An 18,223-nucleotide genomic window follows, 5' to 3' on the forward strand; every position below is an offset into this window, starting at 1 on the left:
GCAAGATCATGTCCGTCCAATGCTGGCTGAGCTGCATTGGATTCCAGTTGCCGAACGAATACATTAAAAAGTCACTCTCTTGACACACAAAGCGTTTGACACAAATGAACCACAATACCTTGCTTATCTCGTCAAAGAGCATAAACCATCACGCAAACTCTGGTCATCCTCGCAGCAGCTTTTTGCTAACAATTGAACAAAGACAGTCACTGCATTGTGCGCTTTCAAATTAGGAAGCCACTGGAGCTATGTACTTTTAAATGTAAATTGAAAACTCATTTCTTTACAACTGCTTTTTTCGTTAATTTTATTGTCCTTTCTCCACACCTCCAATCAGCACGGTTGGCTATGTACGGTGCGAAAGAAGTTCAACATGCATACATGTGTAGTGTAATAGCGCCGGCTGGTGGACAGCAGCGGCAACTGTGGTGGACAGACAGTACACACGCCTGTGAGGGTGTGTGAGCAGAGGGGAGGAACTAGGGCATGGGTCATGGAAGACCCCGTCTGGAGGCCCCTGGAACCTGCTAGCGGGTTCGAGAAGGGAGGCGCGGTCAGGGCGGAGCCAGGCCGCGCTGGGAGCATAAAAGGAACCCAGAGCGGGAGCTCGAGGCTGCCGGTTCTGGGAGTGGACTCGTCTCGTCGTCGCTGTCGTCTCGTCGTCATTGTCGCTAACATGTCCGCTACGAAGGATAGCAGTTGGCTATCTCAGTCATCGCCGTCAGTGTTAGACGGCTCGTGTTATGTATAGGCTAGGCTGAGCTACAGTGGAGAGTGTGTGGATGAGACCCATGGAAGTTGTTAATAAAGAAAGTGCCTCCTAGAAACTCTGTCTCTGAATAGTTGACACGACACATTGCAAAGGTAGTTTCGCATCCCACGTGTATCTCAATCTATGTCTGTCCTCTTATTTAGTTCCTTGCCCAAGGACAGGTTCATGGCTCAAGCTCCCTCTCTTCTATCTGATTCCGCCCACCCTCTCCACCTCACCACACCATGCTCCTGTTCAGGAGCCATAACCAGGGAAAGACAGCTGAAGTGGTTTCCCCTTCCCACCCTCAACGGTGGTGTTTAGATGACACCACAATCACCGAACACAGATGAATGCCGTAAAACAGTAAACCTTCACTAGCGATCACTGAGCACCGTAATGATGCATCAATTGATCTATAAAAATCTATAATTATGCTTACGATTAATGTATACAATTGTGCGCATGATAATAACTCACAGTGTATGAACATTAAACATCGATGTCACATTGGGTGAATGGAATTGTGACAATGTATTAAGTACCTGGGAGAATGGAGCATGGAGAGGGTGGGTGGAGGGTTTGAATGATTTACATTCCAGGCGACTGCACGGCGCTTCAAACACATCGACAATGTCGTCTGCACAAACACTCGCAATAACATGGACAGCGAGGGCTCATTCAGATTGAACGTTCTTTGGCCTTGCCTCGCGTAACAAAGCAGGTAGCTCATTTCTCAGACATTTCCTTTTCATTTTACTAAAGGGTATCGCTTCAATGCAGCTGTCGCTTTAGACAGTGCGATGGCAAAGCTACTTAGCGCAGTGTGGAGAGTGTATTCAATCTGACAGAAGGTTGTCTGTCGATGCTCATCCATAAAAGGGGTTGCTTTGCCGGATAAACTTTCGCGGTGCGGATTCGTGGATTTCAGACAAATTCTCAAAACAAAGCCTTGACAGACCTGGTTTTCACCTGAGGACGGCTGCTTGCGTTGTGGCCGAAACGTCGTGAGAATTGTTTTATTATGTTTTCGTTTTATTATTTTATTACTTCCCTTCTACGTGACTTTACCGAAAGAACCAAGAAGATCAATCCCTGCAGTCACGAAAGCTTTAAATCGAAACAAAGCAGAAACGTTTTGGCATCTGAATTGCGTGGAGTTTGGCTGTTAGTCATGCCGTGCGGAGAAAATGCACTGACACGAGGAGGAATAAGAAGTACGCACCCATGGCACACCCCACAACCTCCATAACCTCCACGGCGCTCACTTTGTCTTCACCATCTGCTGCTGTGCGTGGTCTCGCACAGAGAAGGTGGGAGGGGGCTATAGGGGGAGGCGAAAAGGCCTAACACCTGCATCCGTGACGTAAATGCGAGACGAGAGCTGTGGTGTGACCGTGTCGCCTTGGGTGCAGGGGGGGGGACTTAAATAGACGCTGGCCCGGGGGGGGGGGGGGGTATTGGCTGTGATGCCACGTGTCCGCTGCTAAGTTGGATGTAAAAAAAGACCAAGGGGGAAAAAAACAAATCAGGCCAACTCGCTTGAATATCAAAACCGGTGGCTTTGTGTTCGTGGTATTTCCGCAGCGGTGAGGATTATATGCCAAGCCCTCAATTATCCATTTTAATATCTGAGTGATTGACGTTTTATATTGAATAATAAATAGGTTATTGAATGCATACATTCATTCACGTACCACTCGAAAAATTAATGTGACCCGAGTGGCATAGTTGGTTTGACAATTTGGCTCACAATTGAGTTGGTGGCAAGTTTAACTCTTAATTAGGGATCGACTCAGCCAATTATTTTTTTCATGAGGATACTGAACCTGTCATGGTAAAATGGCATTCTAGATTTGAAGTTTTCGTGGCTGCAGGGATCAATACGCTTTGGTAGATATAAAATAAAATTAATTAAATCACGACGTTTCGGGCGCAAAACGTCGTGATTTAAAAAAAACGTGATTTAATTTATTTTATTTTATACCTACGTGACTTTACCGAAAGAACCAAGAAGTATACAATGGCATTGTCACCACTTGCTTTTGTGGAATTTCAGCGTTGGACAGAATTTCCCGGTAAATATGAGGGGAGATGGTCCCAAGCAGCTAACGATGTCAGGACGCACGCTCCACTCACAAAGTCAACCAATCAGGCTCCATCAGTCGCATAAAAACACATATACAGGAACAAAAAAACTCAACACATTCGTCAAAAACACTGTCTTATATATAAGTAAAAATGGGTGATGTTTCTAGAGACAACTCCCTTATCCAATCTACTTCTCTCGCCTCTCTATGTGCTGTGAAGATTAATTGTCCGAAATGTTACCTATTGAATAGAGTATGTACTCTTTCTTTTTAAGGCCACATTGTTATTCACGAATTTGTGGAGTGCTTTTATTATTTTCAATTTGTGCACCACTGCCAACACCGCAGCATCGCCAAATAATGTGCTTACATTTGAATCCATGCATACTGTATGCTAATGCATCTGGGTGCGTTCTGCCCACCATTGTGGTGTAGAATTGTCGTATCCAGACACAGATAGCTTAGCGTTCCTGTAAAACGATTATGATGGCAATGATTGGAATTATAATGATTGTTGGTGATGATAACAGATAAAGATGATGACTATGATCTAGATTTGAAGTTTTCGTGACTGCAGGCAACCATACTCTTTGGTTCTTTCGGTAAAGTCACGTAGGTATAAAATAAAATAAATGTAATCACTGATTTAATTAATACAATAAAATCAATAAAATCACTGATTTTATTTATTTTATTTTATACCAACGTGACTAAATTAAATCACTGATTAAATTTATTTTATTTTATTAATTAAATCAGTGATAAAATAAATTTTATTTTCTTAATTAAATCTGTGATTTTATTTATGGCTGATTATGATTATGACAATGTTGGTAGTGATAAGAAAGAAGATGACCACGACAATGATGGCAACAGGAATGGCGGTTATGACATTGATGATGTTGATGATGATAAAGTTCAAGATGATGATATTTATGGCGAATCTCTGGACGATATTCATACTGATGATAATGGTGCTAATGACGATAATGATGATGACGCTGCTGCAGTTGATGGTCCACCAACCCTAAATCCACGAAAGCAGTGGTGCCCCGGGGAAAAAGACACCTTAGAATCAGATTTTTATTTTATATATATGTACTGGAGAAATCCGATCAGCCATGAACCTCTTTTTCACAGATGTCCAGTCGCGGCGGGTCAGAACGTTAACAATAAAACAGTACAAAAAACATGATAGGAGTGCAAAGTCTAGGAAAGGTAAACAAATCACGAAAAAAAGGGACAATTTGTTATCTTACCAGATAAGGCCCACTGAGCAATTAGTCTATTTTTCAGAAGGGACATGGCCAGAAATGATAGCTCCAAAGTGATTTATCGCGTGGGAATTTATAGCAGCCAAATCACCTAGATAAATCAAGTTTTCAAGTTTCATTTATTAGGTATATCCCTGTGAGCCATTCGGCTCTTGAATCGGGTGCAACTGCAACAAACAAAAAACAAAAACATGAACAAGAAAACATCTTAAAGTGACTATGTGTAAACAGAAAATCCAAGAGAAGACAGCAAAATATTGCAGAAAAAGCACCGTACACCAACGCTGTGTGCTAAAATAATCTGGCCCTGCTCCACATATCTACAGACACAGGCACAAATGTCAACGGCAAAGATCAAAAGACGAAGCCAGCCCACCTTCATTGCCTTGATTGCTGATGGCGTGAGCAGTAGCCAGCAATCAAACCCAACCAAGCTGGCGGGCTTTGTGGCGCAGTGCTCACTCACAGCATTTGCCCCAACAGTTTACGCAGTCTACACGGGTGGTTTTTCTCTTTGTCCATATGCGTGTGGGTATCTGCGAATTTGTGTCTGTGTGTCTGTATGTATGTAAATGGCGAGCGGTAATGTAGCTGTTAGCATGCTGCGCTACCAACCCGGCAAGCTGGGTTCGATTCTCGATCATTTCCAAAGCCAGTGACGATTATCTGAACCGGTCCTTGGCCTCACCTAGGTCGAATCAGCCTCAAATACGTATCTGGTGAGACAAAGGCGGTCGGGCGTGGTGCTGGGCACCCACCCCCTCGTGTGCCTTGCCGGCCTTCATAGGTACTCGCTAACAGCACTTGCCCCAACGTTCTGTTCAGGCTATACGGGGGATCTTTGTCTTGTATGTAAATTTGAATTTTATGTGTGCGTGCTGTTGTGTGTGTGTGTAATGTGGGTAGCACAGTGGTGCATGGCACTGTGCTACAAACCTGGCTACTTGAGTTTGATTTCTGGCCATGGCTATCCCCAATTGGCTGGTGATTTGTGAACCTGCCCAGCCAGAGCTTCTCAGCCTCAATTGGGTTCAGTGGCGCTTGTAATCCATAACTTTGCAGGTGATATTATGTGGATCCTAGATTTGAAGCTTTCGTGACTGCAAAGATTCATACTCTTAGGTTTTTTCGGTAAAGTCACGTAGGTAAAAATAAATAATACAAATAAAAATAATAGAAATAATAATCATCACGGTTGAAGTTATGTACAAACACAGACATAACTTCAACCGTAATGATGGGTATAAACTGAGTAATCATTGGAAAGATGCTATTAACCATACAAAAAAGATTTAACTACACATATTTGGACCATCTTATTTGACAGGTACTATTCTACCCTACCGAGTGTTGACATCCCCAGCGTTTAACAATACTCTCCTTTTTGTATTTGGATTGTCAACCAACACTGGGTAAAACGACAACTTGTGCACCTGTTGTTCTCTTTCAGCCCCGCCCACCCCCCAACACGTTCCATTCATTGGCTACCACATTCAGATAAGCCCCTCCCCCCTCCTCCCCCCCCCCCCCCCTTAACTTGTATTTAAGAACTTGTCTCTTGGAATTTTGCCTCACTTGATACAGTAAATTTAGCTGTGACGGTCCCACCTGATGACGAAGACTTGTGTTGCCTCCGAAACGTCGTGATTTATAATTGTATTTCTATTATTATTTCTATAATTTTGTATTATTTTTTATTTTTACCTACGTGACTTTACCGAAAAAACCTAAGGGTATTATGTGGATCATATATGAAATTCCCAAACACCGCTGGGCCATGACATAGCGAGCAGTTACAGGAAGTGGATTCTTGTTTCTACCTCTGTGGACATTTCCGTGTTATCCCCGTATATGTGTGTATCTTCTCTGGATGGTTCGATTTACTTCCATGTACAAGGAACACTCTGCCTCTTCGTGCCATCTTCATCTTTGTTATCGTCATCATCAGAAGTCACAGAAACAATACCAGCAGCAACTGCAGTAAAATCGCAATCATCATGATCATCCTCTTCATCGATTTAGTCAAAATCAACATTAACCTCATTGTTATCGACATCATCATGATCCCAGTCATCATCACAATAATAAACATCATTAAATACATAATATTATATATATTATTGTCATTCTGGTGACTCAGGTCACTTTTGCAAATGAGGCGATCCTAATTTCGTGAGGTCTCGTCTGGTTGAACAAAATAAAATGGAACTTAGTCTTTGTCTGTGTTGTGCCCGTCATCGTTGCCATCACCATCGTTAACATTACCGAAATCATCCTAGTCTTCATAATCTTTGGTTAGAGCTGAGTAGGACACGATCGGCAGTGGAGTGTGTGGCTGAATCAACTCCTTGATGTATGGTGAAGCAAGTCCATTTAAGCCTTGAACACAAGTAGATACATCTTAAAGTCTGGGTTTGCGTATTGTCAAATATCATCACATTCCCATACGCTTGCCACCTGTCTTTGTTGTCAGTTGAGTAACAATACGCCACTGAGTACAATGCATTGACGCGTATTTGTACCGTCTCCCTATATTCATGTATTCAGAGGTGGCAACCATAGACTCCCACATGCAAAGGACAGTTAAGCTGTGTTACAACAGGTGGAATTAATTGGTGTGCATCTTCTTCAGTGCTGTGTTACCTCCTCTAATGCATCAGTTGTCACTTGGTACTGATGCTTCTGCTCATATGAATTTTTTTTTATCAAGGATTGGCCAAACATTCCTAGCAATACTTTACCTGAATTAGTGGTTCGAGCCTCAGTTGACATATTATTGAGTAACTAAGGATATAATTTCATAAACACTTGAACGCAACATAACAGATGTGTCAAAGTTGCAATGGGAATAAATTAAACTACTTTGCGATGTGCAAAATTGATTTATAAACAACGCTTAGTTATGGGGTTTAATAACGTGACATTAAAGTGGAGAATTATGCCTGCCCTAATGAATTAACATTATTTTATTGCAATGTTTCTCGCTTGAGATGCATGCTCCATGACACGATGTAAATCCCTGATTTATGCTCGTAATTTGGCATTATGCCCCGAAGCCCTTTGCAATTTTAAAAATCATCCTTCAATGTCTTTGCAGCCCACATTGCATCTCCCACCTTAGGCCCTGACTTAACCCATATACTTTTCACAGCATCTCATGAAACTCGTAGGGAAAGTATCCAGTTCTGAAATGTTTAACTTTTTTATTCAATATTAGGGAAAATACAGTTTTGTTTTCTTTTGCAGTGAGATCATCTACTCTGCGCAAAGAAACAGCCTGTATGATCATACTACCCAGAATGCACCTGATCTCGTCATATCTCAAAAGCTAAGTGAGGTCGAACCTGCACAGTGATTGGATGGGAAACCACCATGCCAAATAAGTATATTGAGATTGGTCATAGACACGTAAATGTTTTGAATACAAATGTTAGTGAGACCAACTGAGTCACAGACGTTGTTCCTTTTAGAGGCACATTTATTGTAACACCGTAACACAAAGGGGTAACGGCCCCTTTACCCGATACAGCCGAGGGTGGTGTCCACCCAGTTAACTACGCTATACAGATGGGTTACTGCTACGAAGCGTCGGACCCTCACTTTGGTCTCCGACCACGTGGTTGCCTCGTAAGACGAAGAGCTTCCAACTTGAGGCGTAGAGCTTCCCTCTTGTAGGTGTTGAGCTTCCAGCTTGTAGAATGCAGCGACCCCGGTCCCTCTCACGGACCCGCCTTATATCCCACTACGGTCGGGGGCCCCGCCCGCCTTCTCGAGCATTCTCGTTCCCCCTCGATCCTTCTCAAGAGCTCTCCCCGGACACGTGATCACCCACTAGCCCCCCCACCTGGGGCCCCCTGTGTGGACACTCCGGATCACGTGTCTACGGGGTCAACCAGAGTGCCATGGCCCGGGGCAACCCTGCCCCTGGGCTGACACTCACCCCCTCCTCCTTGTGGGAGCCCCCACCACACACTGTGTGCGGTGCCCACACTATCCCAGTGCTGACAAAGCCCCGCTAGGGCTGGTATTACACAAAGCCACCCACACTGTGCTGTCCACGATGTCGGAACATTGAACGGCACGGCCCTTCTGGGCCGGCACCATATTGTTTCATCTATTAATTTTCACCTCCATCTGTGGGGATATTATAAATGGATTATCTTTATTCTAGTTCTGAATAGATATGCATTCTGTTTTTGTGTGTATCGTGCTCAGGTTCTGCTATCATATGGTCTTGCTGTGCAGCTCAAAAAGCTAAGGCTTTGCTGGATATTGGCTGTGTTAATGGAGTGACAGAACCCACGTGTTCATCAATTTACACATCCAACCATTCAGTGCAACGTGATGGCAAACGTGTGTACTATCCACATTGTGGGTTTTATGGCACGGTGTTTCCCCATGTGGTCGTTATGAAATGGTAGTAACATCAACAATTCTGTTAAACTTAAGATATTATAACAATGATTTCACGTGTGTTTATGTTTGCCTTTGAGCGTGTGTGGAAACTGATGCAGTCATTATCTCTCTGAACTTAGAAATTTGAGTTAGACTCCTGGCCATGGCTAACATCAGTCACCAGTGATATCTGAACAGGTCCTGGACCTCACCTGGGTTCACTCATCCTTAAATGGGTACCTTTTTACTTCATGTGAACATCAGCACTGTGGAGACAAAGATGACCAGGTGTGGTGTTGACCGCACCACCCCTCTTTGTAACACACTGGCTTTAATAGGTGCTGCTTAGAGATTTTTGCCCCAACAGTAAAGTTCAAGTTTATTTTGTTTAACCACAAAATCAAAATCCCAGGATAGCCTCATTTGCAAAAATGATCTGGGGCATTAGTCTGCAAGTAGGAGGTGTTGATGACTATGTATAATCCCACATTTGGACCCTGAGGATAGCACGTAATTGCCTACTCTTGATAATGAGGTCATCGGGATATTTAACGTCCACTACGAGTAAAGCATTATCCTCACCGTTATTACACCCACATTAGTGATCAGGACGGCCTCTGGATTCAAACCGTGCAACAATCGGTGAACACGCTACCGCTAGCCCATGTCACCACCCAATCTATGTAGGCTATATGAGGGGGTGTTTGTAATTTATATGTGTGTGTCTGCATATTCATTCCAATACCCTAGTCTGATATGTATGCAGGGGCTATTTTCATTCAACTTACACTGGGCTGGGACCTCTACACATCTATTCTCGTGCTGCTGGGTATCACCGCTCTCTACACAATCACAGGTGGGATCCATTGTGCACGATTCGCGATCAGTTCCATCTATATTTAGCTAGCCTCGAGTCATGTTCCCTTTGACAAATCGCATAGGTGCTTAGGTCAGGCACATGTCTGCGTAAGCTATTGCAGCTACAGTCCCAATACGGATGAGAAAGTTTGACTTCTTCACTTTCAGTTTCAATCACAAACATACCAATGAAGGATAGAACCAAATACTCAACACTTTAAGCATGCTGGGTTGTTTGTGGACGAAAGCGATTGCTAAATCTGTCATGACTGTTTTTGATCAAATTCACTCCTGGAGTCAATGTTGCAGGAATATGGATGCAATCCTGGTGCGTTCGGTGTTACTCAGATGGGCATGCCACCTGAATTTTCGACGAAAATCAACAAGTAAATGATTTTGGTTACAATAAATAGATACAACCTGCTGAAAAAACCCCCACTCTATATCAATAGCTTCACCTTATTGAAAAAACACGAAAAAATATATAATCATGATTTCAAGTTGCTTTGAATGACCCATCATAAACCCTTGAATTGACATTGGTTTATCATATCATGGTTTTGCGACAGAAAATGCTCAATCGCAACATCTTTATGGCAGTTCAGGTAGAAATACTCATTCTGAGAATGAATGTATCTAAAGTTTAGTGTTAATAATGCGTATGGGTGAGATTCACAACGAAACAGTGGAGAGACTAGCAAGTTTGTTCTGTGCCAAAAATCCGACGAAGCAACCCATTTTCTCACGTGGGAATCTGAACCATATTCTTATTGAGGGCTAAAAATAACTTCAAATACTTTTGGAGGGCCACACATGAACACACACCTCAGTCACGTGTAATGACAAAAGTGAGTTAGCATGTTGTAATTATAAGCACAATGTTGCCAGGTTGAAAATATTCCCCCTCTAGTACCCGATTAGTGGGATTAAAATTTTGGCAGTGACGGATCTTGGAGGTCGTATGTCTGCTGTGCAGCAACTGTGGGATCTAGCAGAAGATAAAAAGCATTGGCGACGTGTGGTGACATTCACAACATTGGCCATTATGATATCTCAATATTGAGTGATGAATACATATTGTTTGTGGACTGTTACTAAGTGGTAAACCTCATGCAGCAGTGCACCATATGGCTAGATGTGGCCTGCGGATGTATGCTGTAATCTGGTCATAATCCATTCAAACGTTTTCAAGGTATTAATACAAAAATGTGGAGTTGACGCGACCAGTCCCTATGCCAGTGTTGGTCTTTCTGTTGCAGAAACCAGGTTTTCATTTGCCGAGTTTAAAATGGTGTTTTTTTCTGTTGTAAATTACTTTTATGATAGGGTAATGTGCCATCCCCATTTATAACAATAATAATTATCGTAATTTATACAAGATATCATCACTGATTGTGAAGACGCTTTAAGAATGGCTCTGCCATGAAATATTTGGTCAGTTTGTTAATTAATTTTGTTTTGAATGTGGGGTGTTTGCATTGGGTTGCCAGTGAAAAGCCACTCATACATAGGGTTAACAATAAAATATTCAGGCAGTTTGGCATCCTGCTTTCTGTACTGCCACGCACTGGCCACCCTTGTAGCCCAGCAAGACTGGGAATTGCATTCACACAATGATCTCCACAAATCTCACCTCCAAAGTGCTGGATAACAGATGTGTGCCACCACACCTATTCATTATGATTAAGAGTAAAAAAATGTGTATTTTTCCAGGGGGACTGAAGGCCGTGATCTACACAGACACCTTCCAGCTGGTCATCATGCTCGTGGGCAGCTTTGTCCTCATGATCCTCAGTAAGCTGCCCTCTAAACCACAGACTTCATGCAGACATTTTGTCTGAATTTTATAAAAAAATCCGCAATGTGTCTCACGCTTGGTACTTTCGAATCAAAATATGTATGGACTATTTATAACCTATAGGCATATTAAGGATCCATTTATTTAGCAAATTAAATCAATTCTGATATTCACAATAATGAATCTATTTGGCCGTAAGAATCCAACCCTAAACCATTTAGCCAGTGGCATATCCATGGTTGGCACGGGCTCTGGGACGAGGAAGGAAATAGGCCCTCCGATCCCATTACTCTCCCCACCTCCTCCAACCACCTTTGCAGCTCAGCATTTGGGGCCCTCCATCCCATGCATCCCAATGCAGCTGCAGAGCCTGCACACTCATTAACTACACCACGACAACCCACCCCATAACCCGGCTGCGCTGCCACAGGTTTCATGAAGGTGGGCAGCTTTGAGGAGCTGCAACTCCGCTACTCTAGGGCCATGCCAAACGTCACGCTCGCAGGGAACACGACCTGTGGAACCCCGCGGTCCGACGCCTTCCACATCTTCCGCGACGCCACCCATGGAGACTATCCCTGGCCTGGTGTAGTGTTGGGCATCCCCATCCTTTCTGCCTGGTACTTCTGCACTGACCAGGTGCTGAGTGCGAGATTCTGTTGAACACGTCAAAATGCTAATGCAAGATTTCTTACCCACACCTGTAAACGTGACATAAGCACTCCGATCTTCAGAGCCGTCCACTGACTCTTTTGCCCTCATTGCCTTCAAGATCATCATGGACATGCCCCTGCCCTTTCTTTTCCCTCTCATCTCACCCCACTCCACTTGACGTGCTCACCACTCCCGCAACAGAGGTGTTCTGTCGGAGGATCTTCACTTTGGTGGGAGGTTGCGTTGCTTCTTCTCCTCTGATGCCCATGTTGTCTGGCACTCCCTGCCACGGGATATCCAAGCTGTCCATTCCTTGCCCCTCTTCCAAGTCCAAGTTCATGATCATGACTGTCTCCACTGTTAAAAAGTAAATCAGAATCTCCTTTTTCCCCGATGATGAACGTATCACTATTTTGTGCATTGCCTTAAGATGTGTTTATATATATATAGATGCTATATACATCCAAATTGTATTGGAATATACATTCTGTCCAGTCAAAAAGATAATTGAAGGATTTTATACAAATTGAAGGGAGGATATGAAGTGTGCTTTGTACAGAAAATTACCTGAAATTATTATTAAGTTCTCCGCATTTGTTGCGTACACACAGTGATTCAGGGCAGCAATTGCGCAAGCAAGGGCTGCCATTAAGAGTTTGTCACCTTGTGATTTGTCGTGGAGAAAGAGCAACGACTGTGACATCGGACGACGTGTTTTAAGGGCAAGTTGCCCTCGAATACTCCACAACGAGTCCACGTTACAATGTGCCTTGCACAGAAAATGCAGTGCGTAGCATCACTTTGAAATGAGCTAAAGATCACGTTGTAAGGAGTTGTTTTTTAAGATATTGAGAACTTGAAAGCAAATGCGATGACGCAACTGAGAGACACTCCGGTCGAAAATGTCTAGGTCTGCTTTCAGAAGCCATGTGATCTCTGGCAGGAATGTATTAGGGCTGTGGAAGGACGCTATTATGAAAGAGACCCACATTATAACTTCCTCGAATGCTTAACTGGAGCTCCTTGTGTACTAGATAAAGTGCATCGACCAGTTCATCATCAACAACTATTCTCTATCCACTGCTGGATGAAGGCCTCTGAATGTAGTTGCCATCCCCCATGGTTATACGATTCCACACTCATCTTACTACTGCACACGAACGGGTCGAATCTCTCTGTCTCCAGATTGGTTATCTGCTCTGGTATAGTATGTGGTTTGGCTGCAGTCAGCCATATAAAGCTCTCTGAACCCTGTTTTTTGTGGGTCTCCAGGTTCTGGTGCAGAGGTCAATTTCAGCCAAGAACCTCACGCACGCCAAAGGCGGGTCGGTGCTGGCGGCCTACTGCAAGATCCTGCCTCTCTTCCTCCTCATCTTACCAGGAATGATCAGCCGTGTGCTTTTCACAGGTGCCACTGCAGTCTTGATACGAGTTGATCAAGTGTTATTTACTTTATATATCCATATTATAAAATATCCAGACAGACAAAAGCTGAGGTGACATTAATTCCTTTATTATTATAGAGGTATTGATGTAGTAAAAAAGTCAAACATCTCCCTGCTTCAACAATGGGTGGTGGTCATCTTCGTTCGCAGCCTTAAGGCAGTAATGGAAATTCCACATACCTATGGCAGGCATTGGACCATCACTGTTAACTTCCAATAAAGTGGCACTTATATTATTGACTCCACAAAGATGAGTTTGCCTTTGAACCAGGATATGAACTCACGTTTTTCTCATTGTGAGGTGACCACTCTAGCCATAGCACCACCAAACTAAATATGGAATGGCATAAATGAATCACAATGAGTGGTATCATGGTTGCGAAGCGTGCTTCTTCATGAACCTGGGCTCGGAATTTGACTCCAGTCTATAGTCTATTTCCTTATTTGGAACCTTACTAACGTGTGTAGTCAAAGATGATCGCGCTCAGGATGGTCTGGTAACAATAAAACTCTTTCATAATAATGAAAACGGGAACAACCACAAACACAGCTTACTGCAACCCATGCCAGAGCTCCGCCATCGCTGTCCAAAACGGAGGGAAGAAAATGGTTCCGCCCCTTTTACCATGACGACCAAATGTAAGTTGTCTACACACCCATGAAAGACATCAATGGCGAGTTATACTGGTAGCAACGAAGTGGACCAGCCTCCAATAGATTATATCGTCCGTCCGTCCGTCTGACCGTCCGTCCAACCGTGTAGCAACATCGCCCCCTACTGCAAACACTTGGCATGACCCTACAAAAACCTTTAAACTCAGTGACGCTTTCCTGGCTAAACAAGTGTAACATTCCCTTATCATTCCCTCAGATAGCTTTTAATTAAAACATTTACATTAATGAGGCTTTCCTGGCTAAACAAGTGTAACATTCCCTTATAATTCCCTGAGATAGCTTTTTATTAAAACTTTAAAATTCAAATTTTACTCACAGCGCCCTAAAGCCTACAGTTAGGCCTAAAGCCTCGAACTACGCCTATCACTCTCCCTTCCTATCGTACCCCCGCGTGTGTGCAAGGGAGTTAATGTTTAACAATGTTACATTCCTTGATGCTTTTAAATAGAAACATTTAAATTTAAAGCTTTTACATAAATAATAAAAACATTTAATTTTAAAATTAACTCACGGCGGCCTAAAGCCTACAGCTAGGCCTAAAGCCTAGAACTAGGCCTCAACCTCTCCCTTCGTATCGTACCCCCGCGTGTGTGAAAGGGAGTTAATGTTTTACAATGTTACATTCCCTGATGTTTTTAAATAGAAACATTTACATTTAAAGCTTTTACATAAATAATTAAACATTTAAATTACAAATTAACTCACAGCGGCCTAACGCCTACAGCTAGGCCTAAAGCCTAGAACTAGGCCTCACACTCTCCCTTCGTATCGTCCGATTCGGTGTAGCAACATCGCCCCCTACTGCAAATACTTGGCAGGACCCTACAAAAATCTTTAGACTCAGTGGGGCTTTCCTGGCTAAACAAGTGTAATAATACATTATGTTTATATTCTTTGGTTATTCGTTCCTACCAGCCCACCCCGCAGGGTCCTGTTATATATTAAAAGACCCACAACACAGTACCCCCATTTTGCCAACCCACTCTGCCCAGAGTGACAAAGTATAGTCACACAGCCCCCGTGGCTGACACAGCGTGAGAGTCTTTCATCCAGCAGTAGTTTAACAATAGGCAATTATTTGCTTTAGGTGGCATGCATATGCACACCATACTGTACATCAAAATTAACGAATTACTCCAATGAATTATTCTCAGCCTCGTGTGCATTATTTGGACCAGTTTACAAAAACCATAACATATATATGGCATGCACATTTCTATTATTTAGCTACATAACGGAAGTGCAATATGCATCTATTTGTTACCTAATTGGTTTATATTAAACTGCATTAACATAGCTGAGGCCATGGCATCCATTAGTGGCCTCATAACATATTCATATATTTTCTAACACATACACCGTTGAAAGCAATAGCTGCAAGAGGGAACTGACAATATATACATATATTGTGGGTTCTACAGAGGCACACACTTGACTTGGAGGCAACGCGTTTATTATAACACCCCAACAGGGTTTCTACATAAACGTACATAGTTACCCAATACCCAATAGGGTAACTACATAAACGGATCAGGTCAGCAACACACTGCCTGATCCACGATGCCGAGCGTAACGACCGAAGACCGAAGACTGAAGAGACGTAGCACCGAGGGTTCCATTCCAGCAGACAGCCGCGATCGCTCTCGGGACCTCCCTTTTATGCTCCCGAGCATGGCCTCACTCCGCCTTCGGCCGGCCATGTTCCATTCTGGATTTCACCAGAAGGTTCTCGACCAAGCATCACATGACCCTGAAGCCACCCTTTGGGCCCCCTCGCTACCCTGTCCCAGTCACGTGCCCTCTGGGGTTCACCCAGACTGTCACGTCCTTACTTGCCCTCTCTCTGACCGTCACCAGAACCATGTCCCCGAGGGCCCGCTTCCATGCCATACCTACTCTGGTGCCAGAGAGAGGCTCAAGACGTACAGTTCCACTCTTGTGACAGTAGCTAGGGCTAAACGCCATAGTGACTCCTTTTAAGTCACTACACATATATGGCCAGGTGGTGTTGCTGTTAGAGCTCTCAACTGCCATTGATAACCAACTCAGCCTACTATCCCTCCAGAGTTGTTAACATGAATACCACTCTGTGGGATGTCAATAGTGATTATCCGATGGAGGTCCTTGCCGCTGCTGTAGAACTGTGCCATCTTAATTACTGGCTCAGGTCTCAATGGGGATGTGTCTTCCTCCACTTTAGTTTGAGTCAGGTGCTACTGATCCTAGAAAGCCACAAATACAAAACTATACAATTCTCCCGTTTAGTCTTGTTGCCTATGGAGCCAAGTGTGGCTAGCGTGTATTAAGGCCAGCATGGCAAAAGAGTGGGTGGTGTGGCCAGCACCTAACAAGGTACTTATTTAACACGTAGGCTTTTGCGACCAATATTATTCATAATAAAGGTTTTTGGGTTAGATCGCGTTATTTATAAATGTGTCGCAACCCTCCACCACCCGACACGGCCAATCAGTAAAAAATGTGTCATGTTCACAAAAGACAAATAGTTCACTACTTTAGCCCAACGGTGTGTTGAAGAGTGAATCCACAACATTTACAAAAATGTTAAATGTTGTGGATTCACACTATAAATAACGCGATCTAACCCAAAAACCTTTATTATGAAGGTACTTATTGTAGTCCAAATCAATTTACAAGACATCCAGGACAAATTAAGATATAATTTGCGAATGATGTGCATGGCCACGTAGCCACGTGAGGATTCTGAGATCATAGTGCATTGAGTGAACTCTGTGTCGTTATTACTCCCCACATACTTACACTTAAATAAATTCAAAATCATGAACATCATCAGCCATGATTTATTTACTGCTGGATATATTTATCTTTGCAATTTTCCATTTTAGCTCCTGCAGCGCACCAACTGAAACCATTATTCCATCTTAACGATTTAAATAATCTTCGACGTGAATTATCCTTGAGCTGCCACTAGGTTATAAGTCTCAACCACCGGCTATTAAAGCATCAAGAGGCACACCGAAAAACAAAGAGGAAGGCAATGACCAAAGCATGTACAAAGTTAAATACTATGATGTTAACTGTTAAGAAGCGTAATACGTGGGAATGGACAGGGCATCTCGCTGGAAGGGTTGATCGCCGATAGTATAAACTCAACTTTAGATTTTACCAGGTAAGGTCCACTGAGCTATATCGTTTATTTAGAAGTGACCTGGTCACAAATGATAGCTCAACGAAGTGGTTTATCATATGGAAATTCCTCGCAGCCAAATACTATAAATGCATGTTGCGAAATATGGAGGGAAACCCCAAAGGACCCAGAGAAAATACCTGCAACCGCAGGGAGAACGTGCAAACTCCAAATATACAGGCGTCGGGATTGGGATCGAACCCATGACTCCTGTTTACCCGGTGAGATAGTTAAAATATCTCCACCGTGGCACCCCTAAAATATGCCTCGTGTTACTTTATTCATGCAATCTCAATGTAGCCATTTCATATTTTTTCACATTACATCTAAAAATACATATATATTATTTCGGCCACGGTTTGCAAAAGCTTGGATGATCGCATCAATTTTCGCTGAGTCAAATGCCTTTTGATAAGTCTACAAAGGCTAGGCATAATGGCACTTTATATTCATCAATCTTCACCAGAGTCTGATTGATAGCACGCGTGTGGCCAATGTTAGAGCTATCTGCTGCAGGGTGCATATCATTTGGATGATCATCCACTTTTATGATATGAATATATATATTTTTAATGTAATAAGATATCATAATATGAATGAACACGACATTTACGTTAACTTGTGCAGTTTTATATAAATTAATTAAAAATGCATTTACAAAATGTTAATATAACCACTTTAATACGTGCATATTTGAAGCAAAAAGATCGTACAGATGCACGTGTAACAGAATGAGTAGACACAAATGAACGGACATATTAACCATCTCAGATGTTATTCTATTATATGAATTAAATTCCCACTGGTGTATGAGCGTCGCACCATGAGATGGAGAAGTATCCATGTCTAAGTCTCACAGTGAGCATTGTTCCTCTCTTTGAAACACGACATCACGTAACTACTTGTGAAGTAAATAGACTTCGTATTGACACCATGCAGTACCCACTTTCATATGTCCTGCCAAACCTGTTCCTCCTCATGACAAACCAAAAACGATTCGTCCTCAGAGCTGAAATGTGGTTATTTAACTGACACACTGACTGTAATGGGATGAGTCATTGGTGACTGGACCGAGATCAACTTGATTCTTCTGACAACCCAGTTCAATCATAGGTGG

General features: G+C 42.9%; 1 protein-coding gene across 1 annotated transcript in view; it reads left to right on the plus strand.

Annotated features, from left to right (window-relative positions):
* The window catches only part of LOC144938044 (sodium/mannose cotransporter SLC5A10-like), a 59,618-nt gene that overhangs the window by 22,895 nt on the left and 18,500 nt on the right, over positions 1-18,223 (plus strand). Inside the window, exons 6-9 of the mRNA XM_078865734.1 lie at positions 9,261-9,366; positions 11,082-11,162; positions 11,597-11,805; positions 13,093-13,228. Of these exons, the coding sequence (XP_078721860.1) occupies positions 9,261-9,366; positions 11,082-11,162; positions 11,597-11,805; positions 13,093-13,228 (532 nt within the window). The remainder of the gene's footprint in view (positions 1-9,260; positions 9,367-11,081; positions 11,163-11,596; positions 11,806-13,092; positions 13,229-18,223) is intronic.

Source organism: Lampetra fluviatilis, chromosome 21 (assembly GCF_964198595.1).
Source record: "Lampetra fluviatilis chromosome 21, kcLamFluv1.1, whole genome shotgun sequence".
NCBI lineage: Eukaryota > Metazoa > Chordata > Hyperoartia > Petromyzontiformes > Petromyzontidae > Lampetra > Lampetra fluviatilis.